The sequence below is a fragment of the Mirounga angustirostris genome, unplaced genomic scaffold (assembly GCF_029215605.1).
Source record: "Mirounga angustirostris isolate CCGP_5_RB_7025 unplaced genomic scaffold, mMirAng1.0.hap1 SCAF_14, whole genome shotgun sequence".
Taxonomy (NCBI): domain Eukaryota; kingdom Metazoa; phylum Chordata; class Mammalia; order Carnivora; family Phocidae; genus Mirounga; species Mirounga angustirostris.
Genome location: NW_026991722.1, coordinates 64,671,604 through 64,683,827, shown reverse-complemented (window position 1 = coordinate 64,683,827; position 12,224 = coordinate 64,671,604). Strand labels below are relative to the sequence as shown.

The window sequence follows — 12,224 nt, the reverse complement described above, 5'->3', positions numbered from 1 at the left end:
GGGAGGTTACGTGTGCAGTTAAAACCAGCCCGCGCCCTGAGCCGTCGGCCACCATCACAGACGCAGGGAAGCCTATGTTCCAGTCAATTTAAAGACAGTGGGGACTCAGGGTGAGGCCAGGATTGCTGCCCCCAAGGCTGCCTCCAAGCTTCCCACCTCTTCCCAGACCTCTGGGGACTAGAAGTGTCATTGCTGGGCCCTTACTACTTGCCAAGCATACAGCGCCAGGTCAGAAATTGCTGTCTTTGTCCGTTTTTCAGATAAGCCAGGCCTAGGGGTAAGGGGTGGCTGGTCTGCAGGCTGGGGTTGAAGTGCCGTACCGTACTGACTTCTGGGCAGACCGGGCCAGTGGAGGGAAGCCATGCAGGTGTCCTTGCAAACAGAGTCTAGCCTGGGTTTCATGAGTGTTTTCAAAAAGACGAGACTGCGGAAGTCTGGGCTGTTTCAGGTACCAAGGAGAGGAGGGTTCCTGGTGCTGCCCCTGGCCTCTGCTCACACCATCCTGTCCCTCAGAAAACCCTGTGGGGCCAGGAGTTGCATGAGGAGGGGCGGGCAAGAGCTGCACTTCTTGCTCTCCACAGCTGAGAGCTCAGACTCCAGGGGAGGGGCCCCAGCTGCAGCTGAGCCAGATAGCAGGGCCTCCTAGAATCCACTTTATTATGGCATCTGGCAGGTCTGGTGGACACAGCTCAGATTGGGTCCTTTTCCAGGCAGATTCCAAGGGAGGAAGAGGCCGACTCCCCGACAGGCAGCCCTTCAAGGGAGCCCTGGGGCCAGCAGCCCCTCCCTCACGCCATGCTGCTGCTCAGCTGCATGGCAAAGTCCTGCACGTGCTCCTTCAGAGTCTGGCGGGCATCTGCCTGTGCCCGCTTCTCCCGGGCGCGCTCCTGCTGCAGCTTGCTCAGCCGTAGCCGCAGGCGCTGCTCTCGCCGCTTGCAGGCCTGCAGCTGGCGCTGGGCCTTGTCCAGGGCATCGAGTGCGGCCTCAGCCCGCCGCTTCCAGAGCAGGGCACTGCCCACCTGGTAGCTGTGCTCATTCTGGATGTAGGCGCCGGCCGGTGGGGGCAGGCGCAGCATGTAGGCTGAGGGTGAGACGGGCCGGGGCTCGAGGGGGGACGGCTGTCTGTCAGGCTCCCGCTCCGGCGAGGGCTGGGCGCTGCAGCCTGCTTCATCTGCCTGGGCACCCAGGGGCCCCAGGAGGTCTGCAAAGGGGCTGCTGAGGCCAGCCTCCAGCCTCCCAGTGGGGGAGGCAGGCAAAGCAGCAGGGGCTGAGGCCTCTTCCACGGGAAAGCAGGTGACATCAGCAGGTGGAGGTGGAGAAAATGGAGTCGTGGGCCCTCGGCCCTCAGAGCAGCTGAGAGAAGAGAGAGAAAGAGACTAATAGGCCAGGCCAAGGCCTTGCCAGACCCCACTTCACCAGCCCACTGAGCCCACTCTACCAGCTCAGAACCCTGTCCAGCAAGATTGCTGGCAGACACCCTAAATAAACCCCAGTCTCTCAGACTTGGGGTGGGAGCAAGGCACCCTCCACCCACAGCACACATACCGCTTCCTGCATCGCCGGAGCCGGCTGACGTCAGGGGGGCCAGGTGGATAACTGTGCCCCTTGGTCTTTGTTGTCCGACGTAACTTGGAGAAAGATTCAAATATCGTGGGAACTGCCCCCTCCTTCAGCCTGTGATACCCACTGTGGGGGAAAGCAGCCTGGATGAGATGGAGAACACATACTGCCACCCAGGGCAACCTGCAGGGCACAGAGCTAGCATGCCCCCAAGCACCCTGGACCAGGCTCTCCCATGCTAGCATTGTGGGAGGTGGGTAGACATGCTGCAATCACTTAATTTAGGGAACACCAAGTTAGGTAGAGTTACACCCATTCTCTTCCCTGCAGGACTCCTCAAAGTGAAGGTGTGTAGAAAGGCTGCACTGGAACTAGGCTGACCAGCCAAAAAGAAAAATTTCATGGTGGACTTGCTGGGAGAACTTGGGTTCTAAGGAACAGCCTCTGAAAAAGCTAATGTTTTTCTCCCTTGTCACTGGCCCAGTTATCCTGAGGGGATGGGTCTTCCTGTCACTGAGGTACAAAGCTGGGAAGAGGCAGCGACGCTGGGAACCAGGTCTGTCTTGTCCCCCAGCCAGTGACTGCAGGACCCTCCTCCTCTGGCCCTACAGCTGCCCCAATCGGCCAGCTACTCTGATGCTTCAACCCCTGCCCCAGCGATGGCCGCCAAGGGAGCTCACCTGATTCCCACCAGCTCAAAGCAGTTTTCCTCGAAGTGTTTGGAGCAGAAGTAGATGTACTCGGAAGCCGGGTCCCACAGGCCCTGGCCGCTGGGGTCCAGCCGCTGGCAGTTGGCCAGCCACAAGCCTCGCCTCGGGTTGTCCTTCTTGGGAAGTCTGCGGAGCCACAAACCAGTGAGCACCAGGGTGTCTGCAGCCCTGGGCTCCAGCTGCCCAAGCTCTCCAGGAGGCAAGGGCTGGTCCTGCACATGCCGCCACCAGACCTCCCTTCAATTCCGGGTAAACACCGTCCTCCCAAGCCCAGATGACGAAACTGAGGCCTCAGGGAGAGCAACTTCCTTAGTATCACCTAGTAGGTAAGAGGCACAGAACAGAAGGCCCCAGGCTCGTGGATCTCCCGCGCTTCCTCTCCCATCTAGATTCAGTCGCACCGGCACCGCCCCCTTCACCCTTTCCCACCTACAAGTACAAGCCTCGCGCCAAACAGAGGAAGGCGCACGCGCAATCGTGGCTCCACGGGGAGGGGCGGGAGAGGGAGGGGAACGGGCGCATGCGCCCGTGAACCTTCGCGCGCCAGCACGCACGCGCGCTGACCTGTGGAAAGAGATGCCGCGGTTGCGCGTCTCGCGCGTGTCCCGTGTGCAGCAGCCGGCGGCGGAGCAGTGACGCGGCATCTGGGGAAGAGGCGGGAGCTTGTTCGTGGGCGGCTGTCCAGGCCCGCAGGGGCCTCACGCCCCCAGCCGCCGCTCCGCTCCAGGCGGCCTTGGCCTGCCGGGTCTCCCCTGGCCCGATCTCCCCCGAGCCCCGTCCCAGCCCGTTCTCCTGACTCCCGTCAGCGGCACTCACGATCTCGCCATTGCTGCGCCGCCGAAGTCTCGCGAGGAGTGGCGCGCGGTGGAAGTTGGTACCATAGAGACTCGGAAGAGTGAGGCGCTGGCCGGAGGGGCGGGGCGGGCCCCGGAAGCGGCGGGAGCGTAGTGTCGCCGCCGGGTCTGCGCGGCTCCAGCCTCCCTGAACGCCAGCGCCGTCGCACACGTGGGTCCCTCTTTGTCTTTCGGGGTAACTCCTGGCACCCAAGGAGCGGCCTCGCTTGGCGGCGCAGAGTCCCGGCCTACGGGTCTGGCGGCGCGGCAGCGGGAAACCGGCAGGGTCCTGGGACCCATGCTGGCTCCCGGGAAAGACTAGACTGCAAGAAAGGAAACTCCAGCGAGAACAAAAGGGGGCCGGGGTGCGTGATCAAAAGAACCTGACAAAGTCCAGTGCTCACAGCTTACTCCGGGAGAGGTGCCTATAAATTGGATGGGTGGGCGGTGGGCACAGATCACATTTTGGGAAAACGTAATGGGCAGAAGGTTCTGTTGTAGTTCCTTCCGGCAGGGAGGCGGCCGAGTTAGGGATAAAAACAAAGGCCAAGGGGCGCCTGGGTGGCCCAGTCGGTTGAGCATTCCGCTCTTGGTTTTGGCTTAGGTCATGACCTCAGTCAGGGTCCTGAGATGGAGCTCTACCTTGGGCTCTGCGCTCAGCGCGGTTGACTTGGGATTCTTCTCCCCCCTTCCTCTGCCCCTTCTGCTTGTGATCAATTTTTCTCTAAAATGAAGATGAATAAATCTTTTTTAAAAAACCAAAGAGGGGCGCTTGGGTGGCTCAGTTAAAGCGTTTGCCTTCGGCTCAGTTCATGATCTTGGGGTCCTGGGTTGCCCCAGTTTGGGCTCCCTGCTCAGTAGGGAGCCTGGTTTTCCCTCTCCTGCCCCCCACTCGTGCTCACTCCCTCGCTCTCTCTCTCAAATAAATAATAAAAGAAAAAATTCAAACAAACCAAAAAAACCCCAAAACAAAGGCCTTGCTGGAAACAGCCTCAGTAAAGGAGTTTGCACTAGGGTGGGGCTGCCTCCCTGGGCCCTCCCACAAGACTGGGTCAAAGTAGCCACTCCACATTTAGAAAAACCAACCAGACTACTATTCCATTTTCCAAAGGAACATCAAGAATAAAACGACTTAAGAATAACCAAGGCATTTTTCCTAATTCCCTCAGCCATGCCTTTTGAAGCCGCCTTTCTAGGGGTAAAGTGGTAACTAAACATAGACAAACGTGCTTGGCTTTTTCTGAGAGGAAACCTTTTTCCCCCCTGGAAATGCACTTGGAAAAGGCAGGTATCTGTATCGAGAATTCTGTCAAGGTGCAGCACAAGGGACACGATGCTTCAATACAGAAACTTTAATAGATAAACGTATCTTGTAATGTTATAGTGGGGGCGATGCGATACAAAGGGATGGTTGCCAGATGCACTCCCATTCAGTATTCTTCCCCTTCTTCGGCCTCTGCTTCCACGGAATCCACACCCACCTCTTCATAATCTTTCTCCAGAGCTGCCAGGTCCTCCCGGGCCTCAGAGAACTCCCCTTCCTCCATACCTTCCCCCACGTACCAGTGTACAAAGGCCCGCTTTGCGTACATGAGGTCAAACTTGTGGTCCAGGCGGGCCCAGGCCTCGGCAATGGCGGTCGTGTTGCTCAGCATGCACACAGCCCGCTGCACCTTGGCCAGGTCGCCCCCGGGGACGACGGTGGGGGGCTGGTAGTTGATGCCCACCTGTGAGAGAAAGGGAACATGTGAAGATTATAATGTGACCTCAGAAATGGTAGTGTGGTTTTTTTTTTAGATTTTATTTATTTATTTGACAGAGCACTAGCAGGGGGGAGTGGCAGGCAGCAGAAGCAGACTCCCTGCTGAGCAGGGAGCCCGATGCGGGGCTCGATCCCAGGACCCTGGACCACAACCTGAGCCAAAGGCAGATGCTTAACCAACTGAGCCACCCAGGCGACCCAGTAGCTTGTTTTTAAAAAACGAGCTGTGGGGGCGCCTGGGTGGCTCAGTTGGTTGGGCGACTGCCTTCGGCTCAGGTCATGATCCTGGAGTCCCGGGATCGAGCCCTGCATTGGGCTCCCTGCTCAGCGGGGAGTCTGCTTCTCCCTCTGACCCTCCCCCCTCTCTCTCATGTGCTCTCTCTCTTTCTCTCTCTCATTCTTTCTCTTTCAAATAAAGAAAAAATCTTTAAAAAATAAAAAACGAGCTGTAGACCTAGTTTAAATGATGCCCTATATAAACTGGTACTTTATTTTTTGACAGTACTGATCAAAATTTAATATCCTTTGACCATATGCTTTCAATTTTTGGATTTACCCACACAAGAGCACAAAGCTACATGTATAAACATTTTTTTTTTTTTTTAAGATTTTATTTATTTATTTGAGACAGAGAGAATGAGAGAGCACATGAGAGGGGGGAGGGTCAGAGGGAGAAGCAGACTCCCTGCCGAGCAGGGAGCCCGATGCGGGACTCGATCCAGGGACTCCAGGATCATGACCTGAGCCGAAGGCAGTCGCTTAACCAACTGAGCCACCCAGGCGCCCAACATGTATAAACATTTATATGTATTTAGTTTACTGTTTGTAATGGCAAAACTGGAAACAAATGTCCATCATGGCGAACTAAATTTTTATAGACCCATTTAGTGAAATACTGATCATGAAAAAGAATGAGAAATCTGTCTTGGCATATAAACATACTCGGCAAAAATAAAAGCAAGTTGGTTACTATGTGAGTATTTATGCTTAAAAATACCTTAGGGTAACAAACAGACTAGAGCCTTCGAAGGCTAGGGGAACCTCATTGTGGAGGCTAAACACCTGGGAGTGTGCTGAGGCAGTGTCCTGGTGAGCACATAGCAGTTAGCAGCAGCTAGGCATACAGCCAGTCTCCAGAACTGTTAGGGGGAGAGACATGGGCCCAGGGGTTCTGACCTTGATCCAAGGGGTGTCCTCCCACAGCTCTAAGGCCAGGCCAGCTGGTCCCTCCCAAGTGGGAGCACCACCAGTTCCCTGCTTTCTTTGGCTGTGTGTACTGAGTCAACTCCGTCACAGACAAAAAAAGAACTTGAATACTCTGCCCATATTGCTGGCCTCTTGACATCACCCAGAAAACAAAAAGTATAAATTCCCTTGAAAATGCACAGAATGAAGAACAAAGCAAGCTCTGGGGAAGGGGAAGAGGACTTTAGCTTTTCAGCCTTCTACATTGTTAAATTTTGCCATATATATGCGTTTTGGTTTTTTTTTTAAAGATTTTATTTATTTATTTGAGACAGAGAATGAGAGAGAGAGCACATGAGAGGGGGGAGGGTCAGAGGGAGAAGCAGGCTCCCTGCCAAGCAGGGAGCCCGATGTGGGACTGGATCCAGGGACTCCAGGATCATGACCTGAGCCGAAAGCAGTCGCTTAACCAACTGAGCCACCCAGGAGCCCTATGCGTTTTTATAATAAAAAACTAAATACATTTAAGCATAGAAATGACTCCTTGAATATAGTGTATCCCTGAGCAAATGGTTACAGAACATAGAGTGAAACCACACTCTAGCTGACAAGGAGCTTAGAGCAATGAGAATGCAATACAGTCCCTCTGGGGCTGGACTGTCCTATGTAGGGACAGTAAAAGCTGTGGCTTCCTGTACCTCCTCACAGACTGGCCCTCCCTGCTGGTTCAGAGGAGCCAGAGATTCAGGAGAGGAAGCTTGGGCACAAGGCACCCCCCACAATGCCTCCCAGCTGAAGCCGTCTTGGATATCCTTACCTTCTGAAGGTTACAGTGACTGAAAGAGAACTTCCTCCACTCAAGAACTTGGCAATTAGACACATGGAATTGAAGGTTTCAACTTCGACCTCTAACCTCTAAGTTCTGCAAACTTCCCATGTCAGATCAGTGGCTATTTCCAGATTGGTGAAACCTGTCATAAAGTTTACCCTTCCCTGTGAGTCACTTTAAACCCATCAATTTTATGCCCTCAGAGATGATCTGTGTCAGGGTATCCGACACAGACAAAAGTGGGGGCTGACAGGGCCAGACAGGTTCAACAACTTCTGTGCAGTTACAGGTAAGCTACAGCCATTCCAAATGGGACCAGATGACACACATTTCTTCTGCTTCTCATCATTTTCAATCTGGAATGACTGGAACATAGAACTCTCCAAACACCTCAGAAAATCATCAGGACGTACAAATGCAGGGTCCACAACTTTGTCAAGTGCAGAAAACCAAGGGTGAACAACCACTTTTAACTAAAAAGAGGGCACAGAGTTCTCAAACTCAGGGGTGGTGAGGCACTTAGCTGCATAATCACAATAGGTCAAGAGGCTGACATTTTGTTATTTGGCTTCCAAGTACATGTTCCATTTTTCTTGGCAGATGTTTCATTGTGACAAACATAGTTGAAGGAACCATCTATTATCAATGTGATTTTATGTATGAGGCAACATTCCCAGTGTGGTTTGGAGAAACAGGAGTGAACTGATAGTAAACACTGTGTGACCAATTTAAAATTCTGCTTACAGACATGTAAGTTTTGCCTAAACTGCAGTGAATAGAAAGGTCTTAAGTTATGTAAAGTCTAAAAAACACTATTTCTAATACAAAACAACACCACAGACCTAACAAACTTATGTAAGCAATAGAGAAATGTGGAGAGACCAGGCCTACAGTCAGACTGTCTCTGTGCTCTCCATCATTTGCTGCCCATGGGGCCTTTAAGATACGAAGAGCTGTCTCAGCTCAGTCTTTAAACTGTAAGATGTTAGTAATACTACCCCAGGGAACTTTATAGGGTGTTTCTAAGAAATAGGGGTACACGAGGCGCCTGGGTGGCTCAGTTGGTTGAGCGACTGCCTTCGGCTCAGGTCATGATCCTGGAGTCCCCGGATCGAGTCCCGCATCGGGCTCCCTGCTCGGCAGGGAGTCTGCTTCTCCCTCTGACCCTCCCCCCTCTCATGTGCTCTCTCTCATTCTCTCTCTCTCAAATAAATAAATAAAAATCTTTAAAAGAAAAAAAAAAGAAATAGGGGTACACGAAGTAGTTGATAGGCCCTTAGCAAATTAATTACTAAACTTTTTTCCTTTCAGCCTAGCTGCCAAGAAATAGGGGTATTCTCCACAAAGGGCATTCTGTGCTTGGTCTGCTGCTGCTGACAGGTAAAACCACACCACATTACCCAGTCCTACCTTAAATCCAGTCGGGCACCAATCCACAAACTGGATGGTGCGCTTGGTCTTGATGGTGGCGATGGCTGCGTTGACATCTTTCGGGACCACGTCCCCCCTGTACAACATGCAGCAGGCCATGTACTTGCCATGCCGAGGGTCACACTTGACCATCTGGTTGGCCGGCTCGAAGCAGGCATTGGTGATCTCGGCCACGGACAGCTGCTCGTGGTAGGCCTTCTCGGCAGAGATGACCGGGGCGTACGTGGCCAGGGGAAAGTGGATGCGGGGGTACGGGACCAGGTTGGTCTGGAATTCCGTCAAGTCCACGTTCAGGGCCCCATCGAATCGCAGGGAGGCCGTGATGGAGGACACGATCTGCCCGATCAGACGATTGAGGTTGGTGTACGTGGGCCGCTCGATATCCAGGTTGCGCCGACATATGTCGTAGATGGCTTCGTTGTCCACCATGAAGGCACAGTCAGAATGCTCCAGGGTCGTGTGGGTGGTCAGGATGGAGTTGTAGGGCTCCACCACGGCCGTGGACACCTGGGGGGCTGGGTAAATGGCAAATTCCAGCTTGGACTTCTTGCCGTAGTCCACCGACAGCCGCTCCATGAGCAGAGACGCGAAGCCAGAGCCAGTGCCGCCCCCGAAACTGTGGAAGATGAGGAAGCCCTGCAGCCCCGTGCACAGATCCGCCTGAAAGAAAGCCCAGACCGTGGGTCAGTGCCTGCAGAAGCCACACCGCCGACCTCCAGCGAGCCACGGTCACTCCTCTTTTCCTCTGCAGGACGCTACGCGTTCGAATCGGCCGCGGCGTACACACTTGACACTCAGAAGCAAAGCAAGGCAGACGTGAAGATGGGTGGACGACGGATGCACTGAAGCCACCCGTGAAGGAAGACGTGGACTCAAGATTCTGGCCTGGGGTTTGGCCAAAATGACCTCCCGGTCCCCATCCCCGCCACCCTCCCGTCCAGGGCAGCGTCCACAGGAAGCCCTCTCGGCGCCCCCTTACCAGTTTCCGGATCCGGTCCAGGACCAGGTCGACGATCTCCTTGCCGATGGTATAATGGCCTCTGGCGTAATTATTGGCTGCGTCCTCCTTCCCGGTGATCAGCTGCTCTGGGTGGAAGAGCTGCCTGTAGGTCCCCGTGCGCACTTCATCTACAAAGAGGACGCGTGGGCCGCGGGTCTTTAAGGCCTGTTGTTAACTCACCGACGGGGAGGGATTCGGGGACCCTTCGGGGACCTGCCACGCACGGGCTGTGCCTTGGGGGTCGGCAGCATCGGTGTCTCACAGGAAACGTCTCTGTGTGACATGCAGACCACAACTGTGGTCTGTGGCTCTAGCAGCGGAAGTCCACTGGAGGTACAAAGTCCAGTCTGACTGGTTCCCAAAGAAGGGAAAAAGCTCACACCCGCACACACGCGGTTATTTCTTCCCATCTGTAGCTACACACAAGGAGTGTGACTCAAAAGCCCTGACATACTAGACAGTCACCAGGTCAGCATGACTTCTGCCAGGCAGTCCCGCCAGGGCACCCTAGGTGGCCTGCGGCTCACACGCTTCAGGCTGACGTTGTCTTCTCCCGGGTGGCCCCTGAAAGGTGCCCTCTCTTGGCAGCTCTCCCTGGCCACCCCCTCAGGCTTCTCAGCTGGAGGATCCCAAGGAATGTTCTCTATTTACCTTCCGTGTCTAAGACTCAGGTCACGACTCTCGTGCACCAGCATCACCATGTGGGCAGCGTTAAGGAGGGACTCGAGACCCGGCACCGGGTCCACACAACCCCCTGCCTGGGTCTGAGGCGGCCACGAGTGAATCTATTACCAGCCCCTCTTTCCTGCACATTAGGTTCTCCTAAACGAGGAGCCTCGCTGCCAGACACACATGAAGCACTAACCCTGTAGTTTCTCACCTAACACAGCCACAGGCATACACTTGCACGTCCCATCCTTTCTGTGGAAGGAGTCAAAGGAGCACAGGGAGGCCCTCCCACTGTCCCAGGAAAGCCGCCCAAGTGCCCCAGGACCTACCGACCACGGTGGGTTCCAGGTCCACGAACACCGCTCTGGGCACATGCTTGCCAGCCCCAGTCTCGCTGAAGAACGTGTTGAACGAGTCATCCCCACCGCCGATGGTTTTGTCACTTGGCATCTGACCATCAGGCTGAATTCCGTGTTCAAGGCAGTACAGTTCCCAGCAGGCATTGCCGATCTGGACACCTGCCTGCCCCACGTGGATAGAGATGCACTCGCGCTGGGAACCAGAACATAAACGTTGAGACCTCCTTGTTTTCAAGGCAATCGACACTATATGGCATGCAAAACATAACATGTATGTATGTTTCAGTGTCTAAAGCTTTTACAAGTCTTTCCCAGAAGGCTTATGTGACTCTTTTGTCACTGTGAAAACTGAGGTGCTCTAAACCACCCTAGCTACTAAGTGCCAGACTTAGCCCCTATACAAAAGTATTTGCTACTATATATGTACTGTCAACAGTAAACTGCGCATTATGGCTAGTCATAGTTATTCTCTAAAGAGTACTAGCTTTTGATGGTGTCCTGTCCAAAAACAGGGTAACAGGTAATATAGACTCAGGGAAGGAAAAGTGTACTAGGACACCGGTCACCACGGCTCAGGTGTCACTGTATGTGTGTCTTCTATCTACCCATCTACATCTACCCTCTATTTTTCTCCATCTAGGTTTGTGTTCACAGAGGCTGACTCATGTGGACTGCATTAAAAGGGCTTCCTCGCCCCTGGCTTCTGGTTGCTTGAGCCAATGGCAGGCATCAGCAGGAGACTGGGAGGCTGGAGGACAGTGTGGTCAGCGTGCTCACTCCTTGGCTACCCCCTGCCATACTGCCATGGGTCCTTGAGTGTAAACACAAAGCCACAAACTTTCAGCAGTCAGTGCTCTTCATAAAGCTACCTTCTCAACTTCTAGTAACTACTCCCTCACTTCACCTTCAAAGCTAGGAGTTAAAGGCTACCAGACATCACAAATGCTACAACACTGCACTGTCCTTTGGTGGTTTCTTCAGACCCAACCCTGCACATAGCTTTATAGATAGTACCTTTTTAAAGATTTCCCTCAAAGTACATATTTTGCATCATACCTTTCCTGCCCGGAACCTAACTGCACAGTCATAAATCATTTGTTCTATTTTAGACACATTATCCTTACAAATACATAGAAGAAATCAAATGAAATTCAAGGTGTCCCATCTACCCTAAATCCTAATGTATATAATACACCAAGAACTTGAAGTCCTGTTTTCTATTACACAAGCATCAAGTCTCAAATCAGGGGCACAGAGATTCACACTATGCTGCAATCCCCCAAGAATCTACCCCAGAAGGAAGCATTCAGTTCCAGAAAGAACTTCTCCAATGACAAGGAACTCACTCCTTCAGAGAATGATGTCAACACTCTGGGAAGTCTTGGAATCCACCCAATCACACCATTTGCAAATCCATATTGTTCAGTTTGCCTTACTCAAATCCAAGCAGCCTGTACTTCACAAAATGCCTGATTTGGTTTTCTACTCACTCAGTCCCACTATGATCTCTGTAAGCTCTGTATCCTGAGCAAATCCCTCAATTTCTTCTTTTACAAAATGGGGACTAACGTGGGATGCCTGCGAGGCTCAGTCAGTTAAGTGGCTGCCTTTGGCTCAGGTCATGATCCCAGGGTGCTGGGATTGCGTTCCACATCAGGCTTCTCTCTCTCTCCCTCTGCTGCTCCCCCTGCTTGTGCTCACACTCTCTCTGACAAATAAATAAAATCTTTTAAAAAAATGGGGACTGACGTGCTAGGTGATCTGCAAGGCCACTTTCATCTGATTATTTAACCAATGAAACAAATCAAAAGCAGTCAGGAAAATCACTCCTAGCTTTCAACAGAAAGCCATTATAAATTCATGGCCAACCTCACCTGGGTCATTAG

General features: G+C 53.0%; 2 protein-coding genes across 2 annotated transcripts; both read right to left on the bottom strand.

Annotated features, from left to right (window-relative positions):
* Nucleotides 1-639: 639 nt before the first annotated feature.
* THAP7 (THAP domain containing 7) lies at nucleotides 640-3,193 on the bottom strand. Its single transcript, XM_064578057.1, has 5 exons — nucleotides 3,087-3,193; nucleotides 2,835-2,914; nucleotides 2,241-2,396; nucleotides 1,546-1,686; nucleotides 640-1,353 (listed from the first exon to the last, which is right to left on the bottom strand). The coding sequence occupies exons 2-5, from the start codon at nucleotides 2,912-2,914 to the stop codon at nucleotides 789-791; spliced, it is 942 nt and encodes a 313-aa protein (XP_064434127.1). The 5' UTR covers nucleotides 3,087-3,193; the 3' UTR covers nucleotides 640-788.
* A 1,248-nt stretch (nucleotides 3,194-4,441) lies between these two features.
* Nucleotides 4,442-11,144, bottom strand: LOC123842727 (tubulin alpha-3 chain). The gene is made up of 5 exons (XM_064577678.1): nucleotides 11,139-11,144; nucleotides 10,309-10,531; nucleotides 9,290-9,438; nucleotides 8,290-8,970; nucleotides 4,442-4,830 (listed from the first exon to the last, which is right to left on the bottom strand). The coding sequence occupies exons 1-5, from the start codon at nucleotides 11,142-11,144 to the stop codon at nucleotides 4,534-4,536; spliced, it is 1,356 nt and encodes a 451-aa protein (XP_064433748.1). The 3' UTR covers nucleotides 4,442-4,533.
* Between the last annotated feature and the right edge of the window lie 1,080 nt (nucleotides 11,145-12,224).